The following is a 22,536-nucleotide window of genomic DNA, read 5'->3' as shown; positions in this document are numbered from 1 at the left end:
TCTCACTCCCACTTTCTCCAGAAGGTGTTCCCCATGTTGATACATTGCTTATGTCTTCTGGTTATTCAGGCCAAAAAGTCTGGGGTTTTCCTTCTCTCCTCTATTTCATACCTCCTCTAACCACATCTAATCTGTAAGCAACTCCCATTGACTTTGCTTTCACTGCATACCCAGAATCTGACCTTTTCCTGTCAATTCTGATGTTACTCCCAAGGCCAGTCCACCATCACCTCCTACCTGGATTATTGCAACAGTCTCTTAACTAGACCCTCTGCTTTTTCCTTTGACCCTCCAGCCCTCAGCCATTGGGTGATTGTCAACACAATAGTCTGAGTGAACTTTGAAAAATGAAAAGGAGATCATGTCACTCCTTAGCTTAAAACCCTCAGTGATTTCCTATTTCATGAAGAGTAGAAGGCAGAGTTCTTAACAGTGGCTAGAAGGCCCTACACAACTGACACCTCATGGCTTCTCTTATTCATTGCCTATGATACTCCCCTTAAGTTGCTCCACTTGACCCCAGTTGGCCTAGTCTTCAACATACCAGATATGCTCCTGCCTCAGGGCTTTTGCAACTAGCTGTTCCCTCTGCCTGGAGTTCTCTTTCCCCAGCTGTCCATCTGGCTTATTCCTTCACCTCCCAAACTTTGCCCAAATGTCATCTTTTCAGAATCCTCCTTTGTCCCCCCCGCTTAATATTATCACATCTCCATAATATACAGATCCTAAATTTTTGCACCTCTTACCTACTTTATTCTTTTTGCCTACTTGGTTAAATTTATTCCTAGATATTTTATTCTTTTTGGTGAAGTTGTGAATGGAATTATTTTCTTAATTTCTTTTTCTGCTTTTTTATTACTATGTAGAAATGCAACAGATTTCTGTATATTGATTTTGTATTCTGAAACTTTATTGAATTCATTACTACTAATAGTTTCTTTTTGTCTTCTTTCTTTCTTAATTTCTTTCTTTCTTACAGAATCTTTAGGATTTCCTGTAGAGTATCATGTCATCTGCAAGTACTGGCAGTTTTACTTCTTCCTTAACAATTTGGATGCCTTTTATTTCTTTTTCTTGTTTGATTGCTATGGGTAGGACTTCCAACACTATGTTGAATAAAAGAGGTGAAAGTAAATATCTTTGTCTTGCTCTTGATCTTAGAGAAAAAGCTCTCCATTTTTCACAATTGAATATGATGTTAGCTGTGGGTTTTTCACATCTGTCCTTTATTATATTGAAGTATGTTCCCTCCAGACCTACCTTGTTGAGAGTTTTTATCATGAATGGATGTTGAATCTGGTCGAATGCTTTTTTGTGTCTGTTGAAATGATCATATGGTTTTTATCTTTCCTCTTGTTAATGTGATGTATCACATTGATTGATTTTTGAAATATTGAACCATCCTTGTATCCCTGGAATAAATCCCCTCTGATTGTGGTGTGTGATCCTTTTAATGTATTGTTGAATTCAGCTTGCTGATATTTTGTTGAGGATTTTTGCATCGGTGTTCATCAGAGATATTGACCTGTAGTTCTCTTTTTTGGTCATGTTTTTGTCTGGTTTTGGCCACGGGGTAGGTCTGGGTTTTTTTTTTTTTTTTAAGATTTTATTTATTTATTTGACAGAGATCACAAGCAGGCAGAGAGAGAGAGGGGGAAGCAGGCTCCCTGCTGAGCAGAGAACCCGATGTGGGGCTCGATCCCAGGACCCTGGGATCATGACCCGAGCCGAAAGCAGAGGCTTTAACCCACTGAGCCACCCAGGTGCCCCTAGGTCTGGTTTTATAGAATGAATTTGGAAGTTTTCTCTTCTCTTCTATTTTTTGAGATAGTTTGAGAAGAAAAGGCATTAATTCTTCTTTAAATGTTTGATAGGATTCACATGTGGCTCCATCTGGTCCTGGATTTTTGTTTTTGGGAATTTTTTGATTACTGGTTCAATTTTATTACTAGTAATTACTCTGTTCAAGTTTTTTGTTTCTTCCTGATTCAGTTTTAGAAGATTCTATATTTCTGGGAATTTACCCATTTATTCTAGGTTATAGTATTCTCTTAGAATTCTTTATATTTTTGTGATGTCAGTTGCTATTTCTCTTCCTTCATTTCTGATTTTATTTGAGACCTCTCTCTGTTTTTTCTTGATGAGTCTAGCTAAAGGTTTATCAGTTTTTTTTTTCTTTTAGACAAAGCAGCTCTAGATTTCATTAATCTTTTCCATTGCTTTTTTTCAGTCTCTGTCTCATGTATTTCTACTCTACTCTAATCTTTTTTTTTTTTTTTTAAGTAGGCTCTGCACCTATTTTGGGGCTTGAACTCATGACCCTAAGCTTGAGAGTCACATGCTTTACCTACAGAGCCAGACAAGTGCCCCTCTGCTCTGATTCTTGTTATTTCCTTTACTAACTTTAGGTTTTATTTGCTCTTTTTCTAGTTCATTTAGGTATAAGTTTAGACTATTTATTTCAGACTTTTCTTGTCTCTTGAGGTAGATCTGAATCACTATAAATTTCTTTCTTAGAATTGCTTTTGTTGTGTCCCAAAGATTGGACTGTTCTGTTTTCATTTTCATTTGTCTCCATGTATTTTTTGATTTTTTAATTTGATTTCTTCGTTGACCTATTGGTTTTCAGTATTATGTTGTTTAGCCTCCATGTGTTTGTGTTTTTTTCAGTTTTTTTCTTATAATTGATTTTGAAGTTTTAGACTGTTGTGGTTGGAAAAGATGCTCAATATGATTTATTAAATTTCTTAATTTATTCTTAAATTTGTTGAGATTTGTTTTGTAGCCTAACATGTGATCTATCCTGGAGAATGTTCCATGTGCACTTGAAAAGAATATGTATTCTGCTGGTTTTGGATGGAATGTTCTGTATATATCTGTTAAGTCCATCTGGTCTAATGTGTTGTTCAACCCATTGTTTCCTTGTTGATCTCTTCTATCTGAATGATCTATCTATTGATATAAATGGGATGTTAATGTCCCTTACTATTGTTGTATTGTCAGTTTCTCTCTTTTTACCTGTAGAATTTATCATCTAATTTATCGTCTAATTTATTTGTTGATTGTATTACTCCCCACTGCCCCCCAATACACACAAAAATGCAAACTCTGCTTGAAGCATGGTAGATACAATAATTATTTGTTGAATCAGTAAATTATTTCGTATATGATGTAGATGCTAATGAGGTAGCACTTGATCTGAGACAAAGATATATTCCAAAGTACTACTTCTATTTTCATATGTTTTCAAGATTCCATGTAATTTTGGATTCTTATTTGGAAATTAAAATGGAGTTTTAATGAACCTAAAACATTCTGTAGACAGGTGAAATCTATCATTTGCTTACTAAAATGGGCATGATATTCTGTGTTACTGTTAATGTTCTAAATATTATAGTTTTAAAAATTACATGGCTACATGCTGAATTGTTGGCATTTTTCAGAATTCTGTGAAAGATGAATGTTAGAGAAAATGAGGTCACATCAATATTAGTGTTTCCATCTCTAGCTCTGAGTAAAGTATGTGTATCATACTTATGCCTGTTTTGAGTAAAACTGTGATGCTTGACAACTGAGATTCTATGTCCAGGAATAGTTCTTAATAGTGTTACTTAGGAAGTCTAATGGCACCCACATGTTTGTAAAATGGGAAAATCCATTTTTGGGTTGGCCCCTCATTTGATAATTACTCTTACCATCCAAAAGAGCAGAATGCAACCCATCTATGGCCATAGCTAAGGTCAGAATTCAGAACAAAGGAAAAGAACCAGACAAAAGTGAGAACCAGAAAACACAAAACTCTCTCTAATCCATAAATGTAGAAGGAGCTCTGTCCCTACAGACATAAGGAGGATCAACCCAGTAGCATACAACTTGTGACACATATCTTGCAGAGAATAGTTAAGGAAAACAAAGACCGCTTAGGAATACCATTGTCACAGAGCTGTGTATTTCTGATGAACTCATAAGTGTAGCCTGAGGAATTTCTTCAACTAGAAATAATGGTGTTGGTAGAGATCCAAAAACACAAATCAGCTCTGAGCAAGAATAGTGGGAGACACACCAGTGAGGATCAATAGAATAAAAATATCTTAAGAGACCAGAGATCTGGTCTGGATAGGTCTGTTTAGCTTCCTTTGATTATACATTTTCAGTGGTTTCTTAGGAAAACTGGAAATTCATACTTGAATTTATATCATTCGTGATTTGCTGGATATAAAAATGCTCAAGTGAACTGTATAATTACTCTATCATAATTTTCTTTTTGTATTTCAGATTCATTCATTGTTAACTAATCCTTGTGTGGTCATTATAAAGATCTCAGTTAAAGAATTTTCTTTCTCTCTGGATAGATATTTGAGCCCACTGGGCTCTTGTAGCTAGCATTCCAAGGACCAGAGTCGACAGACAAGGAAAATAAGCCTCCTCATGGAGGGCTGTCTTACAGAAGCTTTTCTTCTTTCAGGGTAGTATTGATGTTATATAAGCAAATTAAAAAATCTGTCATGTCATGAGTCACTGACATTCAGCGTGGAACTTGGTGGTGTTTGTTTTTTAAAACTTACACTCTATTTCTATTCTTTTATTTAGATTATTTAGTGGGTGTTCAATAATTCTGGCTAGAAAGACAAAATATGTTCTTACTTTATGACAAAGAGCGTTAGCAGAGAGAGAATCACTCCTTGGGGTTGTGTGGTTTGGTGATGTAGGAATTGATGAGAAAAAAAGGTGAATCATACCTCAGCTACTAGATTAATGCATCAAATTAAATGTTACTATTCAGGAAGGCAGCAGCAAGAAACGGTTTCCATGGTAACTGTTGTCATAGTTGTATTTTACTCATCTTTCAGAAAATATATGAAAGCTAAATAACATAGCTGTAGTGATACTTTTAATGATTTGTCCATATTCAAAGAGTAAGAGCTCTAGTGGCTTATGATTTCATCTCTCTCTCAAGTTGGCACTGTCAGCTCAATATCCAGCAAACATTAATCACTAGGGATAAGTGTATGGGAGACAATTCATAGACGTGTCCAAAGATGTTTTGTCACTGAAGATATATTTTTCCAGAGTTCTTCTGAGTTACAAAATGATCACTAAGGAAGATCTTAGTGTGTCTCTTTAGGGCTAAAAAGAGCCCCCCCTCTCAAATATTATTAGCTTCTCTTCTTTGGCTGGCCACAAGGAATTTTAAAAATAAATTTTTATTGCACCTAACTCATGATTTATTCACTGGAGTATCTGTTTGGATTATCGATGCCCATTTTCCTCTTTCTCTTCAGGATCTATCTTATGTCTGAATCAGACTTTGAGAGCACTTCAAACCCAGTGAGGATAGGTAAGAAGAGGGAAGAAGGTGAAGCTGGAATCTCTTTAAAACTGGTTTATTTAGTAAAGCACTCTTGGGAAAGATTTGGTCAGATGTTAAAACTCAACATGCTATCCTTTTTTTCTGTATCATCAGATTGGATAATTGAATGTTGGCTGGATTTCCCTCAGAAATGAAGTTCTCTTTCTTGGCTAGGTTGGCTCAGAAAACAAAGTCAAGCAATGACATGCCTCCATCACGGGGAGATGTTGATCTGTCTGTGTCTTGTGAGAACAGTGTGCTTTGCTGCTGTTTTGGTGTTGTTTCTGAAATGTCCATCACGGTGGGGGCTCCAGCTTCCTAGTGTAAGGCTAAAGAAAGCTTGAGTAACAAAATACAATAGTATTTTTTTGCACTTGTATGTGCTCACATGACTTACTGATCTCGTGAAATGCTTTAATTTATAATAAACTGCCGTGTTTTAATTCCTACCACAATTCAGAGTGCAGTTTAGTGTTCCAGAATGGAAGTTCTCCTGGGTTTGACTTAAAAAACACGTTACTTAAATCTCTGTTTGTTAGCACTTAGATACACTCTGAAATTTCATCCTATGAAATCAATTTTAAGGCTATCTGAATTCTACCTATCTTTAAATGCTGAGAAAGACTTCTCAGGAAGCTTTTCTCACTTGTCTGCAACCTTCAGTGTTCTGGCCCCTTAAATTTAATGTGCTTGTTACCCATACCTTACCATTGGGCAATTAATCATTCCTGAGTTTTACGTGGCATCTTTACAAATAATATTCATTATTATATTATTTAATTGAAGTATTGTATTTCTTATTCTTTGTGGTTTCTCATCTCCTTCTCCTTATTGCATTATAAACTTTGATATAAATACTAATTCTTCTCGATCTTTACCTTGGCCCCATTATCTCACACCAGGTTGGGATTCAGTGCAGATTTGTTAATGGGTTAACCAGTAATCCTGTGAATTGGAACATGCTAGAAGGAAACATGATGATATTCTCTCCCACAAGCTACCTATTTAAATGCATTTTGGGAAGAATTTTCAGCAAATTACCTTAATTTGCAAAATTGCCTTCGTGTAACATTTGCAGCTGTTCCATATCTCAGGAAAATGATTCATATTATTTTAAAGACATGACAACATGAACAAAGTCAAAGCATAATGCCTAATGGTAATTAGCAATAAAAAATATAAAATTTACAAATTTTGCAGAGTAAAAATGCACATTGGATTTTCTAGAAGGTGGCCAGCTCTTTTGGGAGGGAACTTGTAAGGTGGAGCTGACTGATAACCTTTCCAAAACAGTAATACAGTTTTCTTCTCTTTTCTCTTTCTCCTCCTACTTTGCCCACTTCTTCCTAAATTATTGAGCTCTTTCCATGTGGCCAAACTTTTCTAGGAACTTTCTGTTACATTATTATATAATTTGATCCTCATCCTCATCCTATTGGCAAGCTATTATTATTATTTATGTTTTAATAACAGAAAACACTGAGGTTTGGAGGGATGCGGACTTCTGGTGTGAACTTGGCACTTTTTCTCACTGAACTGAAGCAGACACTCATCGTTCTTCCTTTGATGTGTGACCTTGAACAAAAAATCATTTAACTTCTGTGTGCCTTCTAAAAATGTTTTTCTTCTATAAAAAGTCAATCAAACATCCGTTTACTACCTTAACTGCCATATTATTCTGATTGGTTGAGATAATTAAAACACAAGAAATATAGGGCATTATTTTTTTAGTTATTGAGAGAACAAGTGCCTGCACAAGCGGGGTGGAGGGGGGCAGAGGGAGACAGAGAGAGAATCCCAAGCAGGCTCCATGCTCAGCACAGAGCCAGGCGTGGGGCTCGATCTCACTACCCCAATATCATGCATGGAGCCGAAATCAAGAATTGGACACTCAACTGACTGAGACACCCAGCCTCCCCTAGGGCATTATTATTTTTATTATTATATATAAGAGTCTCGATCATATTGGTAATCACCAATGTGCAAACTTAGGATAAGGGGTTGGAACTAGGTATAATTAAAAATGGCCAGTTGATGTTTCCTTTTGGACTTTCAAACTCCTAAGATATATTTACATATTTGAGTTTTTACACTGTACAGGAAAAAGTTCCACAAGCTAGATTTCTGTGTTTCTTGAGCTGTGTGGAGGATAGACCCAGGTTAGTTATTTATGGAAAAGCCTCTATGATCTAAAGAAAGGGATGCCTTTTCCTCAAGTTTATTCCAGTTTAAACTTGATTATTTCTTATTTTAATTTAATTATTCAGGTCACTGGATTCTGTGTCTCCTCTGATGCAGAAAGAGGAGAAAACCACTCTGTATAACCACGTTGGTACAAGGCTCCATAATGAAGCTTCTTCCTTCAGCAACTCAACCCATTACAATAAAGCAGGCTCCTTCTAGTATATGAGTAGCTGCTCTCTTCCTTCTTAGTTGGTGAATTTCCAAATCCACCTTCTCTGAAATACCATCAAATGTCCTGAACCTCAAAAGAAAGTGGTGTTTCAGAGTCTATGAAGTTTCCCCACTGTATTTGAAGGGAAGGGATTAGAAACTCTTGGAGCGTCTATTGAAAAATCAAGAGTAGGGGCAAAAAACCAGAAGCAAAAAAGATTAAGGAAGAGGAAAACAGTTCCTGAAAAGGTTATGGTTTATATACACAGATGCAAACACACACTATAAGTAAAATATTTTAATGAACATAGAATGAACAATATTGCAGCAGTGAGGGAAAGAACAAAGAAAAAAATTACCTACAGTCTCACTAATAATCAGCTACGTTGCTGTTTTACTTTTTCCATGATTCTGTCCACTAGGAAAGACAGTTTATTAATCCTGTGTTCTAACTCTAATGACAGCATTTTGATCTTTCTGGCACCTTCTTTCCCAGAAGCCCACAACCCTCTTCTTTAGGAGGCAGAGCTGGAATCTTCCCACTAATGTCTGCTTAGGCCTGCTTCATTCTCTTCAGGGCTTCTGCAGTCCATTTGTAAAACATTTGCTTGTTTTATTGTTATGCTACTCCAGATGAGTTTTCTTCATTACTTAAATGAGTGTCTCCCTAAATAAACTGAATATATCTTAAGAGCAGGAGAACTTCCTCCAAATTTTCTTCTGTTTCCCACACCATGCACATTATAGAGCATACTAAAGGACATCACTTGCTCAGACGACGTTATGATTGATTGCGTCGATACCTTAATTCAAGTTGCTCACTTTCTACTGAATTATGACATTCAGTCTCATAATATTTTCTGAATTCTGGGAAAGTGTAAACTTTCCACCCCCTATATTTAGTTTCAGTTATGTGTGCACTCTGTAAAACACACGAATCCTTGCCAAGTAGTAAAGAATACTGATTGAACATTCATTATGTGTGAGGCATTTTTGCGTGAAAACGTACGTACTTGGGAAACGCCTGATTTCTATTTCTGTAAGTAGAGAGAGTCATCATTTTCTCTTGTCTTCGTGTCCATATTAACATCAACTGTTTTAGAATATAAGTCCCAAGAAAATGTAACCATGTCTCTTCAGCTTATGTAATATACACGATCGCTCAATATCATAACATTGCTTGATGATAAGCTGCAAAGCCAGTCTTCATTGGGAACCTGACCATCTTCCAAAGTTATTTAATATGATACCATGAGGTGCCATTTCCTAAAAGGGGGGAAAAAACCTAGAAAAACAAAAGCACATTGTTAAATGTGTAAATTGCTCTTCAGTGAAGGAGGTTTGTGTATATAATTGAGTTTAGTTGTTTTTGTTTATAGAGCTCCTGTAATTTCCCTGTGCCAGATTCTGAGTCAAAAGAAAAATATCAAGGTGCTTAGGCAACAGCTGTTCTCAGCCCTTCAGGGTGGTAATTCTGAGCCCAGGGCTGTGCTTACTCTTGTCGGGAAATGATGCTCTTTGACTGTAAAACCCGGCATTCTTACCCCAGTGCAATTACAGTGACTGTCCTTATAAAAACAAGTGTTAGTCATCAAGTCTATTTAACACATATCCCAAAGGAGAAAAGAACCCATTATGACCTTACGTGTATGGTATGTGAACTTTTCTCTGAAGTATTCCTATGATCCAGTTGTGTGCTACTGAACACATTTCTAAACCTCACCGGACGGTTCCTTCTTTGTAAAAGAAGAGCAATACTTGAGGTAGCCTTTGTATTTTCAGGGGGTTTAGTGGTCCTGGTCGGTTAGTCATCTCTAAAATATTTAATAAACTAAGTGATGTGGCTGTGTACTCTAAAGCTTTCTACTGATCTTGGCCATTCTTCTAATTTTTTTGGTCATTTGGAAGAAGTAGGTTAATATGAAGTAAAAATGAAGAATATCCAAAAATGTGATTTGGAACACAGTAACGAGGAGGACTTGTTTTACCTGATTTGAAACATATTTAAATTTGACAGTTATCAAAACTGCATAGTATTTTGTTAAATAAAACATGATCAGTTGGTATGGAACGCAGAGATTCCAGAAGTTAAAAGCTACTTTAATCATGTCTAAAACAGAGAAGAAATAAAAGAATGATAGAGAAAAGTAGCATTTGTTGGGTACTTCTTTTGATATAGGGAAGAATCTATACCCTGTACGAATGCTGAATATAAAACAATGGAAAGAGAAAACAACATAAGAAACATAACCTACACCATTGTATTGAAATTTTTTAACATGGATACAGATATATCAGATGAGTATACCAATTCTGTTTGAGGTATGTGCAAGGAAGATGAATGCTTGAGGAAACCTTCAGTCATTTTATAGGAAAATGTGCTGCCTCTTTGCATTACTATAAGTTAAAATGTTAAAACCTTCTTACTGATTAAGGTACTACAATCAGATTTTTTTCTTTCCCTATGGAGAAACAGGGATGTTGTTGATGGCATTGTGATTGTTTCAGTTGTTGTAGAGAATAGTCTGTCAATATGTTTGTATCATAATGTTGTTATTGATGGTGCTAGTGGTGCTGGTGCTGGTGATGATGGTAATGGTGCTGGTGGTGGTGGTGGCGCTGTTGCTGCTGGTGGTGCTGGTGGTGCTGCTGCTGGTGGTGCTGGTGGTGGTAATTGTGTTAGTGGTAATGGTGCTGGTGGTGGTGCTGGTGGTGCTGGTGTTGATGGTGCTGGTGCTGGTGGTAATAATGCTACTGTTGGTGGTGGTGGTGGTGGTGGTGATGATGGTGGTGCTGGTGCTGGTGGGTACGGTGCCAGTGGTGGTGGTGCTGCCGCTGCTGTTGGTGGTGATGATGGTGGTGCTGGTGCTGATGCTGGTAATGGTGGTGATGCTAAGTCATGTGCCACACACTGCAGAGTAAGCATGGGGCACATTTAGAGGCGAGCTTGCTATCTTGGCCACACATCTGTCTGTGAGATCAGGCATGTCGTTGAGCACATCACACAAAGTTCACCTTTTCAGATTCAGTGTTTGACATTTCCTCTAAAAGTTATTTTCTTTACAGGCCACATTATTTAATTTTTAATTATTTATTATTTAATTTTTAAAAAAATTTTAAAAAGACTTTTTTCCCATATTCATTTTTAAAACTATTTTTTTTAAAGATTTTATTTATTTATTTGACAGAGATCACAAGTAGGCAGAGAGGCAGGCAGAGAGATAGAGGGGGAAGCAGGCTCCCCGCCGAGCAGAGAGCCCGACGCGGGGCTCGATCCCAGGACCCTGAGATCACGACCCGAGACAAAGGCAAAGGCTTTAACCCACTGAGCCACCCAGGCGCCCCTTTAAAACTATTTTTGCAAATGTTTTCCACCGTGCCCTGAACATCTCTTCTTCTCCTGACAGGTGGATTCTTAGTCATCTTTTGGAAATTTTTTTTAAACTTCACCTTGTCAGTGAATGGTTCCTGTGGCCCCTGAAGCCTACTGAGGCTGGCAGCTCTCCCTGCTTCCCTGAAGACAGCCCTTGAGGGCAGGGGCTGTGTCCTAAACCTCTTTATGCACACAGTGGGACTTAACACCTGTGTGGGGAGTGAACAGATAAAAAACAAAAGGAAAATCCCAATATTAATGTTATTTGGTAGCACCTTCATTAAATTCTATTAAACTGAATCTTGTCACATTGACTCAAATCAACTTATTTAATGACAGTCAAATTGTATTACTCCCACCAAGTCTAGAACATGGGGTAAGTGGTTCCTACCAGCTACTTTATTTTACAACAGGCTTTTGTTGGGGTTTGTATTTGTCTCATTGCTTATTTGATGTAAGTTCAGCCTTTTAGTGGTTACTGTCAGGTCTTTTTAGTGTTTATAAAGTTGCTCAAGGAGGTACATTTATCACCTTTTTAGGGCCAGGGTGACATTAATGAACTCTAATTTGCTGTTCAATATTTTTTTTAAAGATTTAATTTATTTGACAGAGAGAGAGAGAGAGCGAGCGAGCGCACAAGCAGGGCGAGTGGCAGGCAGAGGGAGAAAGAGAAGCAGGCTCTCCACAGGGCAGGCAGGGGGATCCCGATGTGGGGCTCGAACCCAGGACCCCGGGATCATGACCTGAGCCGAAGGCAGTCGTTTAACCAACTGAGCCACCCAGGCGCCCCTCTTTAATATTCTTAATAGAAAATAGGCCTAAGGGCTTATCTTATTCCTCAGGAAGTAAGTTTTCTTTTTTTTTTTTTTTAACTTTTGGGACTCAGAAATGGAAAAATTTCCCCTTGTACAAATTATTCATCAAAATCTTCATGTAAAAATTAAGGCTTCAAGACACAGAATGAATTTAGATTAAAGAGTATATGATATTTGTGTCAGAAGATAGAGGTTCTGCTGCTGTTGATGGAGACCTCATTTAACAAGACAGTAATTTCTTTCTCTGTCATGTAGTTGTCTGCACGCAGGAAGCCCAGATTAAGTGCGATGACCCTGTTCTACATGGTTCTTTGGGGTTTGGCATGGTGTGCCAAGGTGTCAGGAATTTGGGGTCCTTCTTTCTCATTGCTTTGTATTTAAAATTTAATATTTGTTTATTTCCTTTTTAGTTTGTATTTTGGTTATTATAGTGATTATCCCATCAGCAGTTGTGCTTGACTAGGGACCACGTCATAGATGATTTGTGACACCACTGAGCCTTAGGAATGAAGTCTGCAGGAAGGATGTTTGTGAGTAGGGAGGGGGAGTGAGTGTAGGTGTTGCATTTATCCTTCTTTGTTCGGTTGTTGTTGTTTTTGTTTTTGTTTTTTTCTGATGGGAGATAGAGGAGAATTTTATCTTGGGTGGTACTTTAACAAAACTACATTGATTCATTAATTTGCATTTTTTTTAAAGATACTTCCATGAACTAAATTAATCTTTAACATTTAGTACATATGACTCATGTTTAGATGAGATAATCTTTGTATTTTGAGCTAAGGCACAATAACAACAGTATTTGTAAATGTGTGACCCTTAAAGGGGACAGAAACTCTGAATATTCACAAGGGGCATGGTTCTAAGTGCTTTCCAAAGGGAAAAGGTTGCATTTTACTGACACATTCTGCTGATACACCATTTAGAGAAAGTTCCAATTTCTGATGAAGAGCCGAGCGCTGACATGATTTTTCACTTAGGTGTGCAGAAAGAATTTATTAGCTTTGTGCACAAAAATAGGCTGAAATCAAGCCTTAATTAGTCAGACTTTTGCATAATTCATTATAGTCACTTTGAAAGTCCAGCTGAATATGCTCTTGATTTTTTATCACAATGGGTTCATTTTAAAGGACTGATTGTCTTTTATTAGTTCTTTGCTACACAGATATTTACGTCTTCCAAGTGAAGCCACGACAATGTACCTAGTATCTTTTTAAAGAAATGGATTGTTACACAAGAATCTCAGAAGAAGTGCATCAATCCATAAAAATGTTTTTCTTATTTAATATCATTGATATCAATACAATCAGCTTTAAAGTCAGGAAAGTAAGCTAAGGTTCTTTCTGTCTCTTTGAATCCATAGGCTGTCCATCTGGCCCAGGCAAGCTTCCAGATTGAAGCCTTTGGCTCCAAATTCATTCTTGACCTCACACTGAACAAGTAAGTATTTAGTTATAATAATCCTGCTAAGAAGCAAGTGCAATAAAACTTTACTTCATAATGATGCTTTAGTCAAAATAGTGCCTTTGTTGAAGCAATTGATATTTTCTAGCTGATTATGTCATATTGCACGTAAAGAAAAATATTAAAGCCTGAGGTTAATTCTTTTTTTTTTTTCTGTTCCTGAAAGAAAAGGCATTTAACATTTAACTTGTTAAATATCTCAGGTATAGTACTTAGTATGATTGTAAATGGAATAAATATTTGAAGTAATGCTAGTTAATTCAATGTTAACTATAATGATTACTATATATAGGAAGCATGATAAATCACTGACTCAAGTATAATTAGACATAAGTCTAGAAATTTCTTCCATTTTACTTTTCATTATGCAGTTTGCATGGCTTTCATACAAAGAACAAAGAAAATGATAACTTGCAATGCTGATGTTGAGAAGGTTCTTTGCTTCATAATTTTCTCTAATACAGTTTCTTAGGGATTTGGTCCTGATGAAAATTTACCAAGTTTTTCTCTGAGCATGTGTTTATGTTGATATTTAAATGCTGTTTCCTAAGTTGGAACCAGTTGTACAGATATCTTTGTACAAAGCACGAACAAGAGCTATTTACTTAAGCAGGACTCTTTAGCTGCTAATTGAGCTAGGAGTGAGACTTTCTTTGGTGAAAGATATGTCCTGTATGATTTTCTGTAGCTGAGGGAGCTCCAATCATTATTTTAAATTCTTAGCAGTAAATTTTGACCAGGACGGTATCTTTGCCAGAAAGACACCACGTAATGCTATCAGACACTGTAATGTAGGTGACCATAGTCAATATCTGAGAAATTGCAAAAGAGTATAAAGAACAACTATTAAATTTCTTGTATGCCAAATTCTGTGAGCTCTGCAGAAAAACATGCGGAGTCAGCATGGGTGCTCCTTACTCAAGTGTTATTGCAGCTTTAAGTCAGAATGAATCAGCAGAACTCAGAATTTCCTATGGTAAAGGTGTTGCAGGTTTTCCTCTTTGAGTCTGCTGGGCATTGGTTGAGTGTCTTTTCATCCTGCTGTGTCAGCACTGTACCTGCCCAAGAGATTTGTCTTGCCAAATCTTAGACTATGTTGAGTAGCAAGGAATGGCTAATTTTAGTTTGTTTAAGGCCCTCTATTCCTTTAACCCTTACTGCAATGGAGACTGTCATTCCAGACTGAAGGGTGGTGATAGCAGCCAACAGTGCCATGTGTTTTGAACATGAAGACATCATGGCCACAACAGAGCCCCCCATAACCAAGGAAGGCTCACATGGGGTGTCCATTGGACATAGAGGTCTGAAGACACCTCAGAACATTATTGACCTCTAGTATTAACATGCAGAGGAATCAAGTTCAGTACATACTCTGAGTGGTCCTTGCCTCCAAGAGCTTATAGTCTAGTTGGGAAACACTGATAGATAAATATATAATTTTAGAAGAGTGTGAGATTTGCTGTGCTAGAGATAAGCATGGGGTGCTATGGGAGCACCAAAGAGGCAGCTCTGCAGGCAGGAGGAGTGTGAAAAGTCATCCTGGAAATGGTGATGGTTGAGCTAAATCTTGGAGGGCAGGAGTTCATGAGGGATAAGTGTTGGGGATGGGCGGAAGGGGGAGAGGAAGTGGAGAGATGTATGCAGACAGAGGAAAGAGTGTGTGCTAAGGAGGCAGGGGCGTCTCGCTGTGTGGCATGTTCAGGAAGCATGAGATTTTTGTTGAACTTCCTGGTAAATTACAAGGTGGAGGCAGAGGGACATGAGTCAGGATAGGTAGGCCCAGGGACATCTCAACTCATGGAAGATCTTGTATGTCATGCTTAAGATCTTGGCCATTATCCCCTGGAGTCTGAAAAATGAAGTAAGGGGAATAAACAGAAGTTCTGCTCTCAGAAAGTGCTAAGAGGCAAGGAGAGGAAATGCTCTCAAGAAATCTTCAGTTGATAAAAACCATTAGGAAAACTTGGATGTAGATAACACAATAAAATGAAGAGTTAAAGTTGGCAGGTGCCTTGTTTGGATAGCTAGGCAGAAGGTTGTATCCAGATGAAATGGGCAACACAGGGAACAACTGGCTAAATGATGAAGAGAAAAAGATATGAAATTGGAATTGATTTGAAGGGTTTGAGACATACATGAGGCCATGTTTAGGAGATCGGTGGTGTAATAATCTAAAGCTCAGGGAAGAGATGGGGACTGGAGGGGGGGGCACATGGGTTGTTCAATTGGTTAAACTCAAATCATAATCTCAGGGTCCTGGGATCGAGCCCCACATTGAGCTCCCTCATCAGTGGGGAGTCTGCTTCTCCCTCTCTCTCTCTCTTCTGTGGCTTGTGAGCGTGCGATCACTCTCTCTCTCTCTCTCTCACTCAGCCTCTCAAACAAACAAACAAACACATAAATAAAATCTTTAAATAAAAGAGAGAGAGAGAGATGGGGGCTGGAGACTGTAGGGAGTTATTCCCATATAATGTTAATAATGACAAGGATGGTTGTGAATGAGATTGCCCAGGGAGGGTAGGCAGAACAAGAACATAAACTGGGAGGATAGTTAAGAGTTGAGGAGAGGAAGAGAAACCCATGAAGAGTCAGAGACTGAGTGCTCAGAGAAATGGGGGGAGAATCAGGAAAATGAATAAATTGAGAAGTTCAGAACAAAAAGATGTGATTTATGGCCTCACATGCAAAAGGATCTAGTGAGATAAGGAGCCAAGATTGCCCTTTGTATTTATCCATTAAGTTATCACGGGTCTGAGGGCAGTAAGTTTCGGTGAAGCTCTGGGGGCAGAAGCCATGTCCCAACAGGCTGGCAGTGACTGAGAGGAGGTGATGTGAAGACAGCAGGTGTCCACCGAAGAGGTTTGGGTGAGAGGGAAAGAAGAGGAGGGCAGTGGCAGTAGAAGACACTGGGGCCAAGCAATGGGCTGGTAGGTGTAACACAGCAAGTTGACAGGCTGAACAATGGGAGCTAGAAAGAGGGAGAGGTGAAGACGCAGAAGAGGTAATGTACGGAGCCAGATCTGGGTGAGGACAGAAGGTCATGAGACCAACAGCACAAGGGCAGAATGTGGTTTTGAACTAGGAGGCACAGTGCATTCTCAACCTATGGGTGTATGCAGGTAGAGATTGGTTTGGAGGTGAAGGGATAGCATTTGGGAAATGCCTCTTCAAATTTCCTTCTTGAGGACAGCCTTATCTGCCATGGGGATTCGATGGACAGGGAGGATGGGTTGAGGGTGAGGAAAATGATGAAAATTTAGGTTAATTGCTGGAGGGATGGGTGAGGAAGCTTACCAAGGTCATGTTGAACAATGTATGAGCACCCGTCATCAGAAATGATGTGTTACATGTCAGTCTTTGAGTCATTCTTCCTGATCGTGTTTTTTTTTTTCTTTTCTTTTCTCCTTAACCTGGCATGCTCCGTCAGTTAAGCATGTGAAAGAAAAAAAGGAGGCAGATTGTGGATCAGGTTTTCTGGTGGTAGCACAGGGGAAGAAGAGTGGAGACACAGCTCTTTGAATACTGGTGAATTACTTGGGTAGTTAAGTATCCGTATTCGGGCTGGGCAAGAAGAGGGATGAGGTCAGGTGGAGATTAGAGACTGAGCTGGGAGAAAATGGAGGTCTTTGTAGGGAAAAGTAAATGCAGTGGAAAGGAGGCATGAGAGCTCTCTGTACTCATGTGGTATCTCCCTGATGCAGTGTCTTCTGAACTCAGCATGATTGTGTGATTCTGGTGCAACCCAGAGATGGGGAATTGTATAAAAGTATGATGTGTGTGGACCAGGTACGTCTCTAGTTTAAGTGACTTTCAATGGCTGGGGTTAACTAAAAAGTCTGATCCATGTTAGAGTAAACTAAATTAATCAGTCACAGAGGAACTGAAAGAGCTTTTGAGGAAAGAGGGATCTCATTGCTACCATGGTGTGGCCACACTACTTACAACAATTTTAAACTGTTGGAGAATAGAAAAGAAAAATGTACATGGTAAGTATGTGGGCTCAGTGAAGGAATGAGAGCATATGGATATCAACACAAACTAATCAAAGCGGTGGCCACGGAATCTAAATGGTTCATGCATTTGCCAGGCCTGTACTGCCAGCTTATGAAGACTACCTGAGGTGGGTTCTTGACAGGGGGGACTTTCTGACTCTGTGCTTTTATAGTGTGGACAAGTAAGGGCCTGGCTTGCTGAGGCATCTCATGGCAGAGAAGTGTGTTTTCTTGGTTTGTTCAGCAAATGTTGAGCAAGCATCCATTGTATGCCTGGGACCTCAGTGGTGCTGATGCTGCTGGGAATAGGATGGGGAGGGTCCCCATCTCCCGCCATAGAGCTTCACTCACTCACTAAAGACAGATTGTATGTGATCAGAGGAACCACACGTGGAGGTGGCCAACATGATTTGGATGTCACAGAAGCCAGAAGGTCTGTCAGAGGAGGGACATTGAGTTGGAACCTGATTGTCAAATATGAGTCACCACCAAAGCTAGAAAGCTGAGGACAGTGGGGAGAGTTAAGTGCAGTGGGTTGGAATGAGGAGATGAGGTCAATAGGAAGCCATGTAGCCAGATCATGAAGGGCCATCACCCACAGAGCATCTACAGAGATGTGTTTGGTGGAAAGCCATTGGAGGGCAGTAAGCATGGATGTCACACCATTGGATTTACATGTTACTTAGCCCAAAAGAAATCCTTGCTGCGGCCTCATAGGACTTTTAGGATATTCTCCTTTTCAATTTTGTTAGGATTTTGTTAGGATATTCTCCTTTTCAATTTTGTTTTGTTTCCCTTCTAGAATAACTGTTTTTCCAAGTTCAGAATCTTTAAAAAGTTTTACTAGATTAACAATGCTTTGTGTGTATTGATCCTGGAAGTCTGGGGGAGTCCAATGATTGTCTCCTTCATACTTGTGATTGGAATTATGCCAAAGCCTATTACCTACCATTTAATTTGCTGGTGTCTTCACCTAGGGAATAACAGTAATCAGAGCTACATAAAGGTTGAAAGCACAGGTTCTAGAATCAGACAACCTGAGTTTGAATCTGGGGGCTGCCATTTACTAGCCGTGTGACCTTGGGCAAGTTTCTTCTTTTTAGTAACAGTTTAAATAACTCGTGTGCCATAAAATTCACTCATTTAAAGTGTACCATTCAGTGGTTTGTGTTAAATTCACGGACTTGTACAATTATATCACCATCTAATTCCTGAACATTTTTGTTTCTCCACAAAGAAACCCTGTACCTTTCCTTTCTCCTCTTCTCTAAGCCCTTGGCAACCACTCATCTACTTTTTGTCTCTGTGCGTTTGCCTGTTCTGGGCATTTCATATAAATGAATTCATACAACTTGTAGCCTTTTGTGATGCCCCTCTTACTTAGCATAATGTTTTCAAGGTTCATCTATGTTGCATTAAATAATACGACCTTGTGGTGCACTTAAGTGGCTCAGTCAGTTCAGTGTCTGACTCTAGATTTTAGCTCGGGTCATGATCTCAAGGTTGTGGGATCAAGACCCGAGTTGGCTCCACACTGGCTGTGGAGCCTGCGTAGATTCTCTCTTCCTCTGCCCCCCACCCTTGTGTATATGTATGTTCTCTCTCAAACAAACAAACAAATAAATAAATAAAAAAGGAGAAGGAAGTTCCTAAAACTAAATAAAGAAAGACATAGGGGCGCCTGGGTGGCTCAGTGGGTTAAAGCCTCTGCCTTCGGCTCAGGTCATGATCCCAGGGTCCTGGGATCGAGCCCCGCATTGGGCTCTCTGCTCTGCGGAGAGCCTGCTTCCTCCTCCCTCTCTGCCTGCCTCCCTGCCTACTTGTGATCTCTTTCTCTCTGTCAAATAAACAAATAAAATCTTTAAAAAAAAAAAAAGAAATACATAATAGGCCATTGTGTGGATATATTATTAACTTCTTAAGCTTTAGTTTTCTTCTTAAGCTGCAGGTTGTTGTAAGGATTAAATGAGATCATGTGTGGTACTTATACATGTCTTCTAATTGGAAAGAGTGCATTCAATGCTGTGGACTGAATTGTGCCTCTCAAAAATTCCTGTATTGAAGTCTTAACCCCCAACATGACTGTCTTTGGAAATAGAGCCTATAAGGAGTTAATTAGGTTAAGTGAAGTTATAGGGTGGATCCCTTATCGGATAGGATTAGTGTTCTTATAAGAAGAGACATCAGAAAGTGCCCCCCCCCCGACCTTGTGTGTGTGTTGGGGGATTCAGCATTAAAGAAAAGAGTCATTGATCTCATCGAGCTTCTGATCTGATGAGAACAGCACAAGTCCATTTTTGTTTCAGTCAGCATTTTTTCTGACTTTGTAGATGAGAAGAGGGTGGTGTACTGTATGATATTTTCCCTGCTGAAAGAGGACTGAAGAAAAAATTAGAGACAGTTGGGCCTGTGGTTGGTACGCACTGAAGGTAGTGAGCATGGGTGTGCAGAACCTGACATCCACTCGGCCGTAATCTGGGTATTAACAGGGTTGCTTTATCTAAAATGATGGAACTAGGCTTTGAGAGTGTCTCACACCAGCATATCTATTTTTGGAAAAGGTGGGGAATCGCTTGGTGCTTCTAGATTCCACTCAGCAGTCAGAACAAATATTCAGGTACTTGTTATGGTAGCTCTTTTGTGTGGAACCAGGTAGCTAGGCTGAGTCAGTCTACCTCTGTGGGCTCATGGGAAAGCCCCTTAGTCCAAGGCTACAGCCACATTCTCCAGTGTCACTTATTAGGAAAATTGTATTTGGGGGTCAAAGCTTGTCCCATACAGCCCCATTCTTTCATGTACATACTCTGTTGGATAGAACATGGAGTGGTAACTGGCCCCCCAACAAAGGTTAAGCCTTCTGTATCCTCCAACAAACCTATGGGAGTCACTGCTAGACCTGGATCATGATGAGATTTGGCCTTGAGATACATACATAGGTAGTGGTGACATTTGACATTGGGCCACCCCAAATCTCAGAAAAATCAGTGTAACATGCCCAGCTGAGAGAAGTACCCAGACCTCAACAATGATGCTCTTCTATGTGGAGCTAGGTGATCTTTCCCTTCACTCAGGGATGGGGTCTGAGGTGTGTACTGATGAGTGTGTGCAGAATGGTGGGGCGGTGTAAGGATGCAGATGATTAAAGTGGTTTTAGTGTCACCACATGGAAAGGGAGGCACTCAAAGAAGCGGTAAGTGTAATGGCATGATGAAAACCTCAATGCATTCAGTAAGGTAGTTCTGGATTTAGGAATAAGTCTTTGTTCTGATTTTTTTCTGGGAATCAGGGGTGTTTGATTTAAGATGAATATTTAGAAAATGCTGATTTAAAGAAATATATGCACACAGTAATTTGCTCATTAAAAGTAGTTCATGGAATGCTTTTGAAAGAAGAAAAGAGCCACACTGATGTAGTTTCGGTTAGGTTAAATAAAGTGCCTGACTTTTGTGTTGATTATTATGGTTAATTTATTCTTCATTCAGTCAACAAACATTTATTGAGCATCTTGTTTGCATAAGATACTGTGCTGAGCGACCCAGGAAATTCAGAGCTGTGTAAAAGAATTCTCCTCTTCCGGAAACCACAGTAAGAAAAATGGGATTAAAACATACACAAATAGTATTAAAACATGATAAGAAGTGAGGCCTTGGTGCCAAGGGAAGGTTTTATTGGGAAGGTGGGATTCGATGGTTCATCTTAAAGGATGCTGTCTTCGCTTCAGGTGCCTTGGTAGCAGAACCTGAGGCAAACATTCCAGGAAATACCTTCAGAGAGTGGGGAAGTAAAATGTGGAAGAGAAGGGAGCTGAAAAAAGCTGATTTCCCACTGGGGCTCATTCCTGCTGAGGGAACCCTGGCAGTTGGGGAATTCTTCCCTAGAATGTCATCCAATTGAGGGGTGAGAAACCAGGAGTTTTGTCCACCAACTGCCAGTCTGTTGTTGGTTGAGGGCTGTTTCTGGGGGCAATAATTCTTGAGTACTTCCGGTGCCTCCTCTTAGATAGAGAACATGTCCTGGGGCCAGGATCTGGGTCTTCCCAGTCAGCTGCCTGCAGCTGCCCCCCAACGCCCCTACTCTCCACACTGCCCCATGGGCCAGGGCAGAGTGGGGCAGGGCAGAGTCTGCTACATGCACATGCTTTCCAGCTGGGGAGATATGGGAGGGAGAAAAGCACATTGCACACAGGGAAGTGGAGGAGCAAAGGTGTGGGGAGCAGGAAAGCATCAGATTCCTGTAGGGAGTGAAGACTGGTGAACCCCTTCACTCAAGGAAGCTGAAACTATCAAGGAGTAGATGGAAGGCAAACTGCCCTTTTGGATTCATTGGATTCTAAGTGGAAAATTTAGTCTCTTTCAGCTCTGCAGATTTGGAGATTTGAACTTAAATTTGGTTTGTAAGAAGGAACATGTAGAGAAGAGACAGGCTTCCTGCCCCATTTTCCTTTCATGAGTGAATAGGACCAGGAGTTAGTGGCTGAAGGAGAGTATGAGGCAGATGGCCTGTGTGCTAGCCCAAGACTGAACTGTTCTGTCTTCCATCTCAGCTTGTGGATTTGTAGGACTTCTGAACCAAGATTGGCTGGCAAAGTGATGACCCCCCACTTCCATCTTATTTTCTGCCCGTCGGTCCTAACTCATAGTCTAAATCCTCTATTGCCTGACTTTTGACGTCTGCAGAAGGAAGGCTTTCTGCTACAGTAGCAATGATGATGATGGACCCTCCGCTAAGCCCTTTACCCCTTTTCTCCTATTTAAATACCTTTAGACCCCTGTGGGGAAGATGTGAAAATCCCCATTTTACAGCTGAGCAGCTTGAGGACTGGTGAGATTTAGTCATGTGTTGGGATTCAGCATGGGATTCAGTCTGGAGTCTTATTCAGTTCTGCTTTGATCATAGCACTGGACTGTTAAATTACAAATGAGCTGGGCATAATGCTAATGATTGCTCATCTGTTCACATTAAGTAGGAAAAAAGAATTGAACTATTTTAGTCAAATTTAACAATGTAAGGAAAACCCAGACGTCCCCAGTAGGATTTCAAATAATCCCATTTGTTGAGCAGACCATCTGTGTGGGCTGAACTGTGTCCCTCCTGAATTCATATGTTGAAGTCCTAACCCTTAGTATCTCAGAATGTAACCATATTTGGAGA

General features: G+C 39.5%; 1 protein-coding gene across 2 annotated transcripts in view; it reads left to right on the top strand.

Annotated features, from left to right (window-relative positions):
- Window positions 1–22,536, top strand: part of ADAM23 (ADAM metallopeptidase domain 23) — a gene marked incomplete at both ends in the record, with an annotated part of 169,260 nt that overhangs the window by 29,098 nt on the left and 117,626 nt on the right. For both annotated transcript variants that reach the window (XM_080797859.1, XM_080797860.1), the window contains one exon: window positions 13,293–13,369. In XM_080797859.1, the coding sequence (XP_080653985.1) occupies window positions 13,293–13,369 (77 nt within the window). The remainder of the gene's footprint in view (window positions 1–13,292; window positions 13,370–22,536) is intronic.

This window comes from Martes martes, assembly GCF_963455335.1.
Source record: "Martes martes genome assembly, chromosome: 3".
In the NCBI taxonomy this organism is placed as follows: domain Eukaryota; kingdom Metazoa; phylum Chordata; class Mammalia; order Carnivora; family Mustelidae; genus Martes; species Martes martes.
The sequence above is the reverse complement of the archived record's forward strand: the minus strand, read 5'-3'. Positions and strand labels throughout refer to the sequence as shown.